The 16,409-nt window shown below is 44.2% G+C and overlaps 1 protein-coding gene across 1 annotated transcript in view; it reads left to right on the top strand.

The window, feature by feature from the left end:
- The window catches only part of PSMC4 (proteasome 26S subunit, ATPase 4), a 113,334-nt gene that overhangs the window by 34,978 nt on the left and 61,947 nt on the right, over window positions 1-16,409 (top strand). The window contains exons 3-5 of the mRNA XM_086930046.1: window positions 6,969-7,155; window positions 7,249-7,395; window positions 10,353-10,462. Coding sequence (XP_086786172.1) covers window positions 6,969-7,155; window positions 7,249-7,395; window positions 10,353-10,462 — 444 coding nt within the window. The remainder of the gene's footprint in view (window positions 1-6,968; window positions 7,156-7,248; window positions 7,396-10,352; window positions 10,463-16,409) is intronic.

Here is a 16,409-nt window from a genome sequence, read left to right as displayed (position 1 = left end):
CGCTCCCCCATCCCCCCTACCTACCCTCGGCTCATCATCCCATACCCCCCCTCACACTTTGCACTCCCGTCCCGTCCTCCACACCAATCTTCTCTGAACACCCTTCCTTCCCCAACTGCACTACACACAACAGGTCTCTCTCCCCGCCTATCTCCCTCTCCACACTTAGCATTCCCGCCCCGTCTTCCACATCAATCTTCTCAGAACACCCCTCCTCCCCCAACTGCTCCCCACACAATATTACTCTCTCTCCTCCTATCTCGCCCCCCATTCTTAGCACTCCCGTCACGCCTAGCCTTCACCCCTCCTTCAATCTCTCACCCCCCACTCTCACCCCCCAATATCCCACCTCCTCCCCCGCTACCACCAGCCTCCACACCACCCCACACCACACACAGAACACCCTCACTTCCCCCGTTCCTCCCTCCCTCCCCTAGCACTGATGCCCTTCCCGATAACGCCAACACCATCCCTAACACCTATCCTCTCTCTAACACTTCCAACCCCTTCACCAGCTCCACCTCCCCACACCGATCCCCACCCGTCTCCAGCAACCTATTCGCCGGTTCATCGCCCCTCCCCAACTCCGCGCCCAACTTCACGCTGGACATGATTGTCCTCCCTCCTCCAATTGAAAGAAGAACTACACTCCATCAAAGAGTTGCTCATCACACACCCCAGACACCCCCCTCCCACCACCACCTCTACACCTAATAACACTTCCCCCGCGCCTCCTACTCACCTTACCACACAACACGCCCCACACCGGACTTCCATCCCCTCTCGCAATACCAACAATCACAATACCAATCGCAATCGCATTACCACCAATCGTAATACTCCCCCCTACACCTAACAACACTTCCTCCTCACCGCCTACTCGCCTTATCACACAACTCCCCCCACACTGGACCTCTATCCCCGCTCGCAATACCACCAACCGCCCCAGACGCACTACCAATCCGGTCTCAGACCATGACACACACGCCCTTCTCCAATCTTACGTCCCGGCCCCCCAAAATCGCCTAGCCACCAACCACCTGTCCATCCCAACGATTATCTCTAACCCCCTCAGGCACCAAAAGGATAACCAGAGGCGCCGTCCCCAACAACCTCACTAATGTGCCCATCGCTATAGAACCTTCCTCCACCCTCTGCGCCCCTAGCCTCAAATGCATACTTCTCAATTGCAGATCGGCCCAAAGGCATTCTGCGGGGGTCGCCGAGCTCATCATGTCTCAGGAACCGGATCTGGCCATTCTGACTGAAACATGGTTGTCTGATTCTTCTACACCTATCTTGGATATCCTAGTCCCCCGTCCCCCCCCCCCCCCCCCCCCCCCCCAACTACTGTATCATTAGACTTGACAGGCCCAAAAAGACAGGCGGGGGAATTGCCTGTATCTACAGAAGCAACCTCTCAGTTACTAAAGCGTCCGCCCCTTCTCTTACTTCCTGTGAATACCTCTGCCTTGATGTCATCAGCGAAAGCAAACCGGTCTGCTCACTTCACATCATATACCACCCACCTGGGGACAAGCTCTCCTTCTGCCAACAACTCATGGACACAATATCAACCAATTCAGGACGGCAAAACACCCAAATTTTCCTTGGCGACTGCAATCTCCATTGGAATGACAGCAGTGACACAGTGGTAAATAGCCTCAAATGCTTCCTCAACGCCCTTGATCTGACCCAAATATGCAATAGCCTGACCCATCAGAAAGGTTCTATCCTCGACCTTATCTCCAAAGAGGACGCTATTCAACTGGAGTCAATCCAACCTTGTGACTGGTCAGATCATCATATTGTCTCCTTCCTTATCAATGAAAAAATTAAATTTAACCCAGTGCAACCCTCTAAGCCCTAAGTCTGGAAAAGGGACATAAAGAAACTCAACCCAAACTCCTTACCGCCTAACAGCTGCAATCTCCTACTTCCCCCGTCCGGCGCTACGGACGTTCAACACCTGACTGACCACTATCTAAATGCTATGTCCACAATAATCAATGAGGCTGCACCCTTGCAACTGAAAAGAGTCTCGTCCAAGATCTCCAACCCCTGGTATGACGGGAGCCTCAATGAGGATAGACGGGCCATGCGAATGGCAGAGCGCACTTGGAGGTCAGCCCCCTCTGCACTGCACCTAAAAAGCCTGAAGAAACAGAGAAACGCCTACTTCAGAAAAATAAAACGCTCAAAAAGATTTCTTCAGCCTCCAGCTCGCCCGAGGAAAAAAAACACCCAAGGAAACTGTTTGAGTTAATCAGAACACAATCCAAAGAACAACCCCAGACAATTAGCACCACTAGCATCACACCTTCCTGTGAATACTTCTCTGCTTTCTTTAACCAAAAAACCGACAACATAAGAAGCGATCTCCTCAATGACGCAATCCTTTACTCCAACCCCCAACTCACAGCAGCGCCTGAACCAAAGAACAACGCTACATGGTCATCCTTTGGCACCTACTCCGAAGACGAAATTGGCAGATTGCTCAGCACCCTAAAACCATCCAATCACCTCACTGACCCCCTTCCTGCAAACGCGGTAAAAGACTTTACCCCTTTGCTCCTCCCACTCTGGACTAAAATTATCATTAGCTCTCTTCAACAAGGATCCATCCCTGACGCCCTCAAAGTCGGACAAGTCACACCTCTACTAAAAAAAACAACAGCAGACCCCTCGATCTAAACAACTACCGCCCTATTACAAATATTCCCAGCCTCGCTAAACTGTTGGAAAAATGCGTACAGCTACAACAGACTAAACACATAGACAAGTTTGATCTCCTCAATGCTCATCAATCAGGCTTCCGTGCAGGGCACAGTACCGAAACAGCCATGACTCACATTGTGGACGACGCCCTCCAAATCCTAGACCAAAATGATACCTGCCTCCTCATCCTTCTGGATCTCTCCTCAGCATTCGACACAGTTAAACATGAGAACTTACTCGAACTGTTAAACACAAGAATGGGCATATCAGGGACTGTTCTCAAGTGGTTCACCTCCTTTCTACACAACCGCTCACAAAGATTCAAAAGCAACAACCTGATGTCCTCTCCGGTACCTGTATCGCTAGGCGTCCCCCAAGGATCCTCCCTCTCCCCAACACTGTTCAACCTAGTTATGGAACCTCTCACTACTTTGCTACAGACATCCAATGTGCACTTTCACATTTATGCCGACGACACCCAACTCTATCTCAAAATACAATCCCCCAAGGACATCATGCTTCTGAACACCACGATCAGAAACACCCAATCCTGGCTTGCAGAGAATCACCTCAAACTCAATGCACTGAAGTTCCTCCTGCTCTCACCTCCCGCAAAAATCTCTACGGCTCAAACATGGCTTAAGCACTTAACGGCTTTAAATGTACAACCTACCGTCGTAGACTCAGCAAAATCCTTAGGCATAACACTTGACGCCAATCTCAACATGCAGCAGCACATCAGCAAGGCAACCAAAGGAGCGAACTTCCAAATCAATACCTTGGGAAAACTTAAAGCCTTCCTTCCAGCCAAAGACTTCCAAACTGCAGTACAATCTATAGTCATCCCGCACATAGAATACGGAAGCACCGCCCTCTGCGGGCTCCCCCTAACTACAACGGCACCCCTAAGAGCGTCCCTTAACGCTGCAGCGAGACTCATCACTGGCTCAAAAAAACACTCGCATATTTCCCCTAACTTTAAATCCCTGAACTGGCTAACTTTTGAAGCCAGAATACATCTGAAAATCGCCTGCATGACTCACAAGGCTGTACACATGAACTCACCCGCCTACCTCACTCAAAAGCTGACAATCTCGGGTGGCTCTAGAACTACTAGAAGCACAAACAATCTTTTGCTGAAACCTCGAAGATACAGGAAGGAAAAAACCTATAAACGGTCCTTTTCAGGAATGGCACCCAGGATCTGGGACTCACTCCCTCCGGAAAACAGGCTCATCTCCTCCAACAAACTGTTTAAGAAAGAAGTAAAAGTGATCCTCATGGCTAAATACACATGATCTATTATCCTGTAGCTCTCAGGAATCCGCTCCGTAATACCTGCCTGACCCCTTGGTCTACCTGTACTACTTGTATCATGACTTATTGGATTGTATATGTTCCCTCTTTGTATTTTGATGTATTGTTAACGCACCTGTCTGACTTTGCACACTGTACCTACACCACCTCAACTATCCCTACTTTTGTACTACTGATGCACCTGTGTGACTTTACATCCTGCACGCATCTACCTCAACTATGCCCACCTTTGTTATCTCCAAAAACACTTGTAGCACGCTTAAACAAGTATATGCTTATTTTTGTACTTTTATATTATTGGCGCAACTGTTTGACTATGCACCTTGTACTACCTCACCTATTATCTACCTCCTGTTTTTTGACCTACCTATGTAACTATGCACCTTGTACCTAACTACCTCAACTATTACATTCTATTACTCCATCTCCCCTGTGCCCTTGTAAAGCGCTCTGATATCTGCAAAGATCTTGTTCGCGCTATATAAAACTTTCAAAATAAATATACTCACAACACACTTCGGCAGATGGGTATACACAGCAGACATATCACACAAACAGATTGGCACACACGCTAAAACTTACACACCAATGGTCTCACCGGCACTCGCTCATGACAGATCACATAACCACACGTGCAGAAACTGAAGGTTGTTCACAACACATCCAGGCAGAAAACGCACAAGCAAACATACGCACATACACACAACAGATATGGACACACGAGTCAGCACGCACGATAATACATGCCTATGGTCCCTCCTGGCAGACGCCCAGCGCATGGCACTCACATTGGGGGAGGGGGGCATGGGAATGCTGCTCACCTGCGCTCCAGAGCACCCTCACAGCTCGCCTCCTCGGCCCCACGGCTTGTCCGGGCTCAGCCCTCTTTGCACAACCCCAGGTGCATGAGTCTCCACCCACGGCGGTACCACTCAGGTGCTCCCGGCAGACTGGCACGGATTTAAGATGCCGACAGTAACCCCCACGAAACTGCTGCTGTGCTCTTCAACTTGTTATCAGTGTTATTTATAAAGTCATATGATCTCTCCAGGTGTCTGTGACTATATTGGTCACTCACAGAAACGGGGGCAGCTGTGGAAGTGCCAGTGATGCCCAGAGTCACAGAAGATGCTGTTAGGAAGCGAGGCATCACCGAGCCATACCCCTTGGCCCCGCCCACACCGCAGAATGTGCATGTCCAGCCCCGCCCTGCCCAAGGCCCTTGGTCTCAAAGGTCCTTCCCTTGCACATACCGCACCATGTGCTCTTGGCTACTTCAGAGCAGTCCTGTTCCCAGAGTCTGGCCACCCACAGAGCTTTTATAAATATATAAATATATATCCATAGACCCTGAAGCGCCCAAAAAATAGACTCTCAATTAAGTGAATTTACTCTAATGTTAATTATCTAAACACGCCTTTAGAAAGAAACTCCCGTGCACCAGAAGAAATATCAAAGCAGCGTGCGCCCTGAAGGTGGCTTAGCCTTACATACAATGAGCATAACATAACTAGTAACCTAATGTTCAAAGTGCCGTAATATAATGTGTACGACATACTGATGGTGGTGGACTGTTCACGGCAAGCTGCATACGCGAAGCAGCATTTTCGTTGCTATGACAACGAAAGCTTCGCAAGATGACGTTGGACTGTCCACACTCCGTACGGACACACGCATGCAGTTTGCTATGGACAAATGGCAACAGCAGGCATGTTTGTCCATGCAGACACGTGCATGAAAGTCCTCGGCAGAATCGATTCCAAAAGGTACTCCCAATAGCGGGAGTAGCGCATGCGCTGCTTTCGCCAGGCAAGACCTAAAAACCAAGCAGTAGTACCCACACAACAAGAACAAGAAGCGCCAAGCTTGATAATGACATACACTAAAGAAGCAAGAAAATCCCCAATATCATCCAAAAACACTGGCATTTGATATCAAAGAATCCGGACATATTCATATTTTTAGGTCCACGTCCTTTAATAGCCTACAGGAAAACCAATCCTTAAAAGAACAGCTGTTGCCAATTCATTTTAAAGACAAACACACAAAGAATTGGTTATTAGAACAAAACAATGGTTTTCCAAAATCGAATAGTTTGGATATGGCTATGATTCCTCAGAACGAATGTGGGGGTAACAAAACTCAAAGATTAAGACAATTGGAATCTCGTTACATTAGCAGACGCAAAACAAAGACACTGAGAGGTCTGAATAACAATGAGGAAATATTATATGTACATCTATAAAAAGAAACTATTGAAACGATAGCTATGAACATGTTATGAATGAATATGAACATGCAATGATGTCCATTGCAGTGTTAGTATGTAGTGCAACAAATCAAGAAACTGAAATGGGTATACCAACTATGAACTAAAAACAAAGATGGTACTAGACTCTAATCATAGTCCGATACTAGATATAACCAGAATGCAATTTATGTACAATTTCACAATCTTAAAAATACCATTAATCATGTGCTAAATATGTTACTCTCTGTGTGAAGGGACACAACGCAATGTAAAAAATATGATGACTACAAGAAAGGTAAAAAATGTTACGTTGACAAAAAGCACTACTGCCTCTTTTGTTTGCATGTAAATAAGTATAGTGAAACTCCAGCTCCCACAATGCTTCCCAGTTAGCTGTTGCAGAGCAGACTCGCCTACTGTGAAAAAGATCCTGTGAGGTTGAAACAAGCTGGTAGAGCGCTTTTGTTCTAAATAAAGCAACATTAACTTGGAAATTTTATAGTGTGGTGTATTTTTCCAAAGAATTTTTTCATATGTGTATCATTTCTTTTTTATTTTGCAAGAGATTATTTTTGTTTTGCCTTCAGTTGCTTGTATTTCAAGAGATTCTCCTGTTGGACAAAGCAGTCTAGATAGATAGTGTTCTTGGGCTTGTACAAAGAATAATCTTTGTTTGTTACAGAAATTGCAACAGGAGCTAGAGTTTCTGGAAGTGCAGGAGGAGTACATCAAGGATGAGCAGAAAAACCTGAAGAAGGAATTCCTCCATGCACAGGAAGAGGTGAAGCGGATCCAGAGTATTCCATTGGTCATTGGGCAGTTTCTTGAGGCTGTGGATCAGAACACTGCTATTGTTGGGTCCACTACAGGTGATCAACTGCTTCTGGTTTTAGTTGTTTTAATTGGCTTAATACTTAATGTGTTTAGTCAAATCTTACTTGCATTCTGATATCTCCCATCAGGTTCCAACTACTACGTGAGGATTCTTAGCACTATTGACCGGGAACTACTGAAGCCCAATGCCTCAGTTGCTCTTCACAAACACAGCAATGCCCTTGTGGACGTGCTTCCTCCTGAGGCTGACAGTAGCATTATGATGCTTAGTTCAGGTAAGGGTCGAATGTGTTTCATTCAAGACCTGTTGTTGCGACTTATCTTGCTTTGACTTGAGTGCTTTAATAGTGTTTCTCAGAGCCTCCCTCCTAGGACAGCTGTGTGTCCCCTGTTGTATACTTCTATCCCATGCAGAGTTAATTGGATCCTTTGCCTAAAGAGGGTTGTTTGATCTGGATGGGCCTCCTAGTTGTCTAACTTTCAGTTGGACATATATTTACCATTCCTGTTTTATTCAAATGTTTCAACTGCGGTCTGGCCACCGATTAGAATGAGGGTTTTTCTTTTAATTTCTCTTTCAGTTAACCATATCTATTTAGTGGGATTTGATATTTATGTAATCTTTTTTTTTTTTTTTCAATGTAATATAAGAGGAGCTGCTACGGTCTTTGTCAGGAGTACAAAAAGTAAAAATCATCTTGGCTAACCACTGAACTGAGGGCGGGAGGGGCTGAAAGGAAAGATTGAAACGCAAGATTTTTTGATATGTCGCTCAAGGATTTATTTTACTTTACCTATAATAGATTATTCCAGGAAAGCTGGTTCCACATAAATACAAATAGAACATTAATGCAGCAATCAAAAAATGACAAACTCTCCATGTGTAGAGTTGATGAGCAGAGAATTCATTCATTTTACTGGCATCTTGAACTAGAATATGCTAGATCAAAGACGGCTGTAATGTATTTGATTATTGTAGAGTATAAACGGAAAGATGAAATGGCATTGTTGCTGATGCTTTTTAAAGGCTTTGGTGCAACACTGTTTTGCGGTTGCTATGAAACAGAACCTTTTGTGCTCTTTATCACTTGACAACAGCTGTGTTCAGCCAGTCCTTTAAATTTTGACCATGGTTGTGAAAGTTGCATAGATGATGAAAAACGGTGCTATTGATTAAAACTCTGTTACGCAACTGAGAACCCGTGGGGGCAGCATATTACGAGAGCAAGAGCTGCCTTTCCATTTTAGAGCATCCGATTATAGGTATACGATATTCAAGTGGCAGTGCATGTTTCAACAGAGCCTATTTAAATTGGTGGATAACGGACTGGCACAAATCCTTAGAGCACTATGCCACATGCAGCCATATATGTTAAAAAAAGAAGCATAAGCAGTATGGCTTCAACAAGAGGAGCCACTGTTGATTACGTTGTGACTTTTGACACATTTTATCAGGAGCTTTGCAGATCAGAAAACCCTACACAGATGGTGAAGTAACATATGCAAAGCAAATTTGTTGGAAGGTTCCCCTGGTTGTTATCACAGGGAGGGGGAGAGTAATGCAAAAAAAAGGAGACCCTGTGGATTACTATTAATAAATGGAGTCCTAGGCACTAGCTAAGGTCCAGCAGTGTGGGGGCAGACAGGTCTTAGGGCAATAAGAGTTTGTGTATTTTATAATGGCAAATAAATATAACACTTTTCATATTATATAAAAAAAAAAATCCACGATAAACAAATCCACCAAAGGTAAAAGGAATGTGTATCAAAAAATACAGTTTATTATAATACCTCCCTTAAGGGTTACAATCTAAATCATTAAAATACGTTAAAATCAATTTTCCACATAGTGAAAGAATATGCTAAAAAAGTCAAAAGAAAGAGTCGACGCGGCGTTTCGGTGTTCGTGTTACAATATTCACACCTTCATCAGGAGATTTTGACTGACAATCTAAAGATTTAAACAACAAAATTGTAGTTTAGGCAGAAAAACAGAAAAGCATACAGGTAAACAACTATAAATGAAATGTATAGCACAAATTACTCAACATTAGACGTGATTAGAGAAATAACTGTGGCATATTCTTCTTCCTTTAAGGTACCACATACTCGTAAGCAACAGTTGTACACAAGTTTTCCAGTTGTTTTAGAAGCCTTCTAAATTTAAATCAGAAGCTTAAAAAAAATCTGGTATTTGCGCAATATAAATCCTCCCCATTTTTATGTTTTAAGTCAGTCTCCAATCCAAGTACCCACCTGGATTCATTTCAATCATCATCAGGGGTAGTGGTTAAGATAAAAAAAATAATAAAAAAAGCGCTGAGGGTGGCCCCCACAGAGGAATAGTCCCAGGATCTTAGAGTGTAATATGAACACTTATAGGAAAAGAAACACAATGTATGCTTTTCTGTTTTTCTGCCTAAACTACAATTTTGTTGTTTAAATCTTTAGATTGTCAGTCAAAATGTCCTGATGAAGGTGTGAATATTGTAACACGAACACCGAAACGTCGCGTCAACTCTCTTTTGACTTTTTTAGCATATTCTTTCACTATGTGGAAAATTGATTTTAATGATATAGATTGTAACCCTTAAGGGAGGTATTATAATAAACTGTATTTTTTGATACACATTCCTTTTACCTTTGGTGGATTTGTTTTATTGTGGAAATTTTTTGTTGTTGTATATAATATGAAAAGTGTTCTATTCATTTGCCATTATAAAATACACAAACTCTTATTGCCCTAAGACCTGTCTGCCCCCACACTGCTGGACCTTAGCTAGTGCCTAGGACTCCATTTATTAATAGTAATCCACAGGGTCTCCTTTTTTTGAAGTAACATATGCACATGGAGACTAAAATCTCATTAAAAGAATACTGGATGTTGGGCTCAGTCCATCCACATTACTGTTCAGCTTGTTGTATAGGCGTGGGAACAGAGCTTGTCTTATTACAGAAGGGATCTCATCTGACAAATCCAGAAACTGAGATTACATACAAAGCAAACTAGTTGCTTTGCCTGAGAGCTCTGATTCCGGAGCACTCCATCAAACTTAATTTGAACTGTTCATGATTACCTCACCCAGTTCATAGAGAACACCCCTTTCTAAAGTTGTCAGTCCTGCCATTTAGACATATCCATGTTTCTTGATTTTCATGCACATGCTCTCGCGTGTTCTGGGAGTTTAACACAAATGTAGCCTGTTAATGTTTTGTTTTTTTTTGCTCTCAGATCAAAAGCCAGATGTTCTGTATTCGGATATTGGAGGAATGGACATTCAGAAGCAGGAAGTTAGGGAGGCAGTTGAGCTGCCACTGACCCACTTTGAGCTGTATAAACAGGCGAGTATGTGCTGTGTCTGCTGATAAGGGTTTCGTGAGCTCATTGGACATTGAGGTACTCGTGTCTTTTTAATGCTGTCCACATTCTTAAACACGGCAGTAGATGCCCTTCATGTTACAAATTACAATGCAGCAAGTGCTACTTAGATGATTTAGCTGACGTTGTTGTTCTTTGATTGCCAGCATAACTTTATTATTTTGCAAATGTTTGAGAATCTCTTCCCCCACTGAGCAAAGAGTCTTTGTATCCTTCACGTGCATTAACATTTTGTATTGCTATTTTTCATGGCTCGTGTATCGAGGATACATTTATGTGTAATAAAGTTAACTTTCATAAAATGTTTTTCTTCATAGTCTCAATGAGCCCGTTGCTCTCATAGTTCTTTCATAATGGTTGCATTCCTCTTCTTTACTCCGAAATTATAAAATATGTTTGTGGCTTTACTACCTGTACATCGTGGGTTAGCACATCAGAGATTTTAGATCGCAGATATGTAGGGTCTTTTTTAGGTCTTACCCACACAGCTCATGAGCTGTCACAGACATTTTGTTCTCCATTAGTGGTCTTTGAGCTCACAATTACTTATCATTGGATCGCATCACTCTGTCTCATTTCCTTGGTGTTTATTGGTCATTAGTGAAGTAGTGTGGCTCACTGGTTAGAGGCGGCAGACCCGAGAGCAGAGGACGGCCCGGGACCAGGGTTCGATTCCCGGCGCGGCAGGTTTCTGGACCAGGGTCAGCGGACTCGATAATTCTCTCGCCTCGGTGCCCACTCTGATCAGCGATCACACTCGGCAACTCTGGGCATTAGCTTGCCTCATCTTCACTAACGGCCCCACCAGACCGCCGGGGATGCCTGGTCTCACCCTGGAGATACCCATTAAGGGACCATCTCAGGGAAGCCAGGAAGGGTTTCGCAGCGGTCGAAGCGCCTTGGGACCCTCCGGGTAAGTAGTGCGCTATATAAATGCCTATACATTACATTACATTACATTACATCACAGATGCACTCCTTGCATGGTCCCTCCTTTTCTGTGTGTTTGTCACTTGTCCGGAGCATGGACGCTTTGCTTGGACCCTCTACTGCCTTGTTTTTGAGCTACACTTTTCTTTCTGTTTAAGCACTTTATCAAAAGTGATCTTATTCTTCTGGCTAAGTCACGTTGTGTTCTTCTCCCCTTTCAGTGCCCCACCTGCTTCCCTCTATCTTTATTGTTGCTTGCCCCCGCCGGCCCTCCCTCTGGTGGTGTCCTGTTTGTTGCTTTACTCCCCCACCCCGCCTCCCCCCATTCGGTCGCTGTCCGTGCCCACTGTCTTTTTCCATTGTAACCTGCATCCATCCTTTTTTTTGTTGTCCGTGGCTGGTACTGTGCAGGCTCTGAAAGAATGTGTCTACTAGGGCAGTACTCAACTGTAGTTTTCTCTGGCATTAAAACCTGTGTTCTGCGTTAGTCTCATCCCCCTTGGAGTGAGTGCTTACTCTCTGGTAGATGGGAGGGCTTGTATCATCTGGCAAGCTAGCCTTCCCTCAACATCACAAAGCTGATGAGGGTAGTGGTGCCTTCGATTTCCAGAAGTAAAACCGAGCCCCCGTAGGCAGCTGCACAGGACACTGCACATTCTCCAGGCAAACGTTGTACTCTACATATGCGATTGACCCTGCTAAAGTGATGTTACATTTAAATAAAGTAAAAAAATCACCTACGGTGCATTCATGTTTATTTCAGAATTTTACACTTCACTTTTGTGAGAAAGTGCCTCTTTGAACATGGTTATCCCTTACGTTTGGCCTGGATAATGATGTGGGGTTGATTGTAGTGCACTGGGTCCGTGGAACCAGGTCCCCTGTGCGAGTGCTTCTTCCCTAAAACAGGCCCCCCTGTAAGTCCCTAGTAAATGGTATCTAGGGCAGTGGGACTGAAGAGGATTCCCTAGGGACCCTCACCTAGGCCATGCAGATTGCCACTGCAGTAAGCATGTCCGGGTGCAGACATAATCAAAGTCTACATGGCACACTGCCTGTGTGCCATGCCCATTAGCACTGTGCATGGTATGGGCAAGTTAACTATCTAGCAGGCGTTAAAGCCCTAAGACCGGGTGCACTATATCACAGGTGTGGGCATGTCTGCATGAGCATATATGCCCCTACAACATTTAAGTTTATTCTTCGATACTGTAGGTCCTGCAGCCAGCGACCTCCAAACGCCGGAGAGGATTGCCTGCCTTTGAAAAAGACCAGAATTCCAGAGGGCAGTGGCTCTGTCCACAAGAAACCAACACAAAGTACTCTGGTTCCCTCCAGATCCGCAATGCCTGGCCACCGCACCAGACGCCTTTGAGCTGTGTCCAGCTGGCCCAATGATCCAGAAAAGGTTCCCAGCGATCCTGATGCCAATCAAGCATTGGTGGACCCTTCCAGAACTCAACGATGATATCTGCAGTCTGAATCCAAATTCTCCCCCTGACTGCAACCGGCTACGGTTAGAGAAACCTGACGTCAGAAGACACCCCTGCACCTGAAGCCCCAGGGCCATGAGGAGCTCGACTTATGGTGTCCCTGCGACCTACAGCATGCCAACTTAATTCTGCTGTCGCTGATGCTCCTAGTGAAGCCTCCAGTTCGATGCCTGCTTTCAAATCCAATATTCTCAATTTACTTGCATTGGGCCCCCGACACCATGTTTGCACCTTGCGCCTGGCTGCCCCTGTGCCGCAGGTGGTTTGTTTGGTGCTGCCTTGTAGCCCCCTTTGCTTGCCTAAACCACCGAAGCTTGAACCTTGCAGCCACTTAACGTACCTGCCAGCAGTGTGTCTTCAAGCACCCCCAGTCCCCATTTGGTAATTTTGGGCCTGATTTTCAACTTTTACCTCTGCACCCGGCCGCCCCTCTGGCACTGGTGGTGCAGTGTTTGCGCTGACCTGGACCTTGCCCTCTGCTTACCCTGCAGCCCCGAAGACTGGATTTGTAAGTTACTTACCTACCTGCAAACCTGCATTATTGTTTTCCTCTATAGGTTAACGTTGCAAATATTGGAAGTTGCATTTAGTGTCCACTTTTGAAACTTAAAAGAATTTCCATTTAAAAACGTACTTAACTTTTTGCAAAGATCTTGTTCTTAGAATACATTTTGAGCAAACCTTATTTTTAGAAGTTCGTGTGAATCTCCTGTTTGAGTTACGTGTCATTTATTGGTCATTGTGTGCACAACAAATTTCTTACACTCCTCTTTGTTAGGCCTAGGACTTTTCGTCCACACTACCACAAATAGAGCAGTTTGGGTTTAAATTAAGCCCTTTACACTTCTAGGGGAACCTCTGGACTCTGTACATGGTACAACCACTTAGTGTTATACAATATACAGAGCTCACTTCCTACAACTTTACTTAGAACACATTGATATTGAGTAGAAGAGTTCAGGTCAATGCCCAACAACGTACATCCTAGAATTCTTGATTGCTACACAATTGGGTGCCGTAATTATGCAATGCTAATCAAGTTGGCTGTCCCGTTGCATGCAGTCAAGCTATGCTCCATGCTTGTGGGATGATTGTTGATTAACCCAGTGGTAGGGAAGCAGCTTAATGCACCTGCTCTCTCATTCTCCACCTCCATCCACCTGATTGCCAAAGCCAATAGCTTGCCCATAAACAAGATTTATTGGCTTTGCTTGCTTGTTTTGGTAAGTGTTCATCGTGGTAATTTACATCGCAGGCTGTTCATTATAAAAAAAAAAAGACAAAGTAGTTGATGTAATAACTCAGATTTGTGTGTGTATATACACCTGTAAATGTTAAGATCTATTTTAATTTGTGTGTGTATATATATATATATTCACTGAAAAAACCATAGGTTTCACACCAGTTATAGTTAGCTGGAAATTTTACTGACATAAAACCATAGAAATTCCAGCGTTATAGTTAGTTGGACTCCCTATAACAAGCGCGCCTGCAATGCACTGCTGATGACGTCCCATATTACATCACTCATGACATCGTCAGTGACATCACTCATGACACCATCCTTGTGACAGACCTCCTTTTAGTGTAATGTAACCCTTGAAAAAAAAAATATATATATATATATATTATTAACCTTTGTGGTACTTCAATAGGGATATTAAGGACTTTATGATTGAGAGATGGGTAGTGCTAAGGCGTGGTAATTTCTTTTAAAGTTCAAGAATAGGTGGGTTAAGGTTTGTTTTTAAAAACTTTTTTTTAGGGTTTTGGGTTGGGTAGTGTTGAGGGGCTAGTAAGCTGGTTTTAGGGTTTAGAGATGGTTTTAGTGGTAGGAAGGGTTAAGTAATGCATATCTATTTTTAAAAGATGGGAGCTTGTTCTCATAAACAATCCATATCTATACACATGTGTGCGTTCATTTGCAAACTGGTAACTGCAATAGGCATTTGTTCAAGAATCTAAACTAGATATTATGTAAGAAAAATAACGATTTTAGCTTGTTTGGATGCCCGCTGCTGCAAGAAAAAAAAGCCCTATAACGTAGACTGGGCACGTAATGCTGTTTCTTTTTTTTTTTTTTTTTTTACTTTAAGTTATGTAGCAAACCAGCTCGCAACGCTGTGCAACATATAAAAAAGAAATTGACAAAGCCAATAGATTTTGCATATGTCCAATCTTTTGGCTTCGCCAGTGCTTTTTGTATGTAGGAACTGCACCATGGAACATGCACCCTGCAGCTGAAGGAGCTAACACCCTCCCTGGCTTCAATCAAAAACAAAGGATCCAATTAATGTAGTACAATCCTGTGGCACACCACTTATTGTATGTGATAGAATAACTCACCCTAACGTTTTAGCACAGTGAAAGCATGTTATGCACTTCTTCTCCTTCAAAGTAGCTATTTGGTATATTTTTCATAACTAGCAACTACGAGGCACAGATATTGATTAAAACTTGTTTAATATGTTCTGTGGGTTTAACAATATTCAGGTACGTTCATTGCAACAAGTTTATTTCTTTCTCTAGGATCTAAGGTCTGTTGGCTAACTATGTGTACCTGTAGCAGCATTCTTGGGTTACTCTTGACACAAAATGTGCAGTCTCTTGTCTGCTTAGCTGCACATAGTTCGTAGGATACAGGGCTTTTGTCGCAGTTGTCCCCCCCCCTCTTTTTGTCCCTGTGTTTAGCTACTAGATGCTGATTTTCGACTGACAGTGCAGCAGCCTGCTAACCAGACCTCCGTGCCACTGCTCCTTCCCCAAAAGAAGGTTTTGTGTAATTGTGCTACAGTTGGCTAAGGATTTCCGCACCCCTGGAAGTCCCTAGTTAATGGTGCCCCAGGTACTGGGGGCATGGGAACTGAAGAGGTTACCGGAGGGCTGCAGCACATATTTTGACACCCCAAGGGACCAACATACAACATTCACAGAACTGCCGTTGTAGGCTATGTGACCTGGTGCAAACCATGATTGAAAACATGACATACTCCTGTGTGACATGCCAAAGTCACTGCATCTAATATTAGCAAGCGACCCCTAAAGCAGGCCTATTCCCTATGAGCAGTAAGGCTGTTTTAAAGTATGTGCTGGGCACCGGTCAAAACGAGTTCCCCAGCTACATAATGGCTTCACTGAGACATATGGTGTTTGGTATACCTCTGCACTGATTACAGTGATGGATTTATTAATACATGCACCCATTGGGTACCTTAGAGGTATCCCCTGAGCCCAACTAGGCCTCTAGTTTGCTGTTGACTGGTCCAGTCCAGCCTGCAGCCACAAACGAGTTTGTTTCCCCCTAAAAATTAGCTATGCAGAAGTCGTGTTGCACTGCCAGGCTGGACACACTTCTAGAGTGAACAGCCTGAAGTGAACACTAAGTTCGAGGCATGTGGGCTGCTGAATTCATATCTGTGCATAGATCGCCGCCTAGTGTTGGGTCCGGATGATCGCACATTGTTGTCCTGGAAGAGTCTTCGAAGTA

The sequence above is a fragment of the Lissotriton vulgaris genome, chromosome 7 (assembly GCF_964263255.1).
Source record: "Lissotriton vulgaris chromosome 7, aLisVul1.2, whole genome shotgun sequence".
Lineage (NCBI taxonomy): Eukaryota > Metazoa > Chordata > Amphibia > Caudata > Salamandridae > Lissotriton > Lissotriton vulgaris.
Note: the sequence above shows the minus strand (reverse complement) of the source record. Positions and strands in the feature narration are given on the sequence as shown.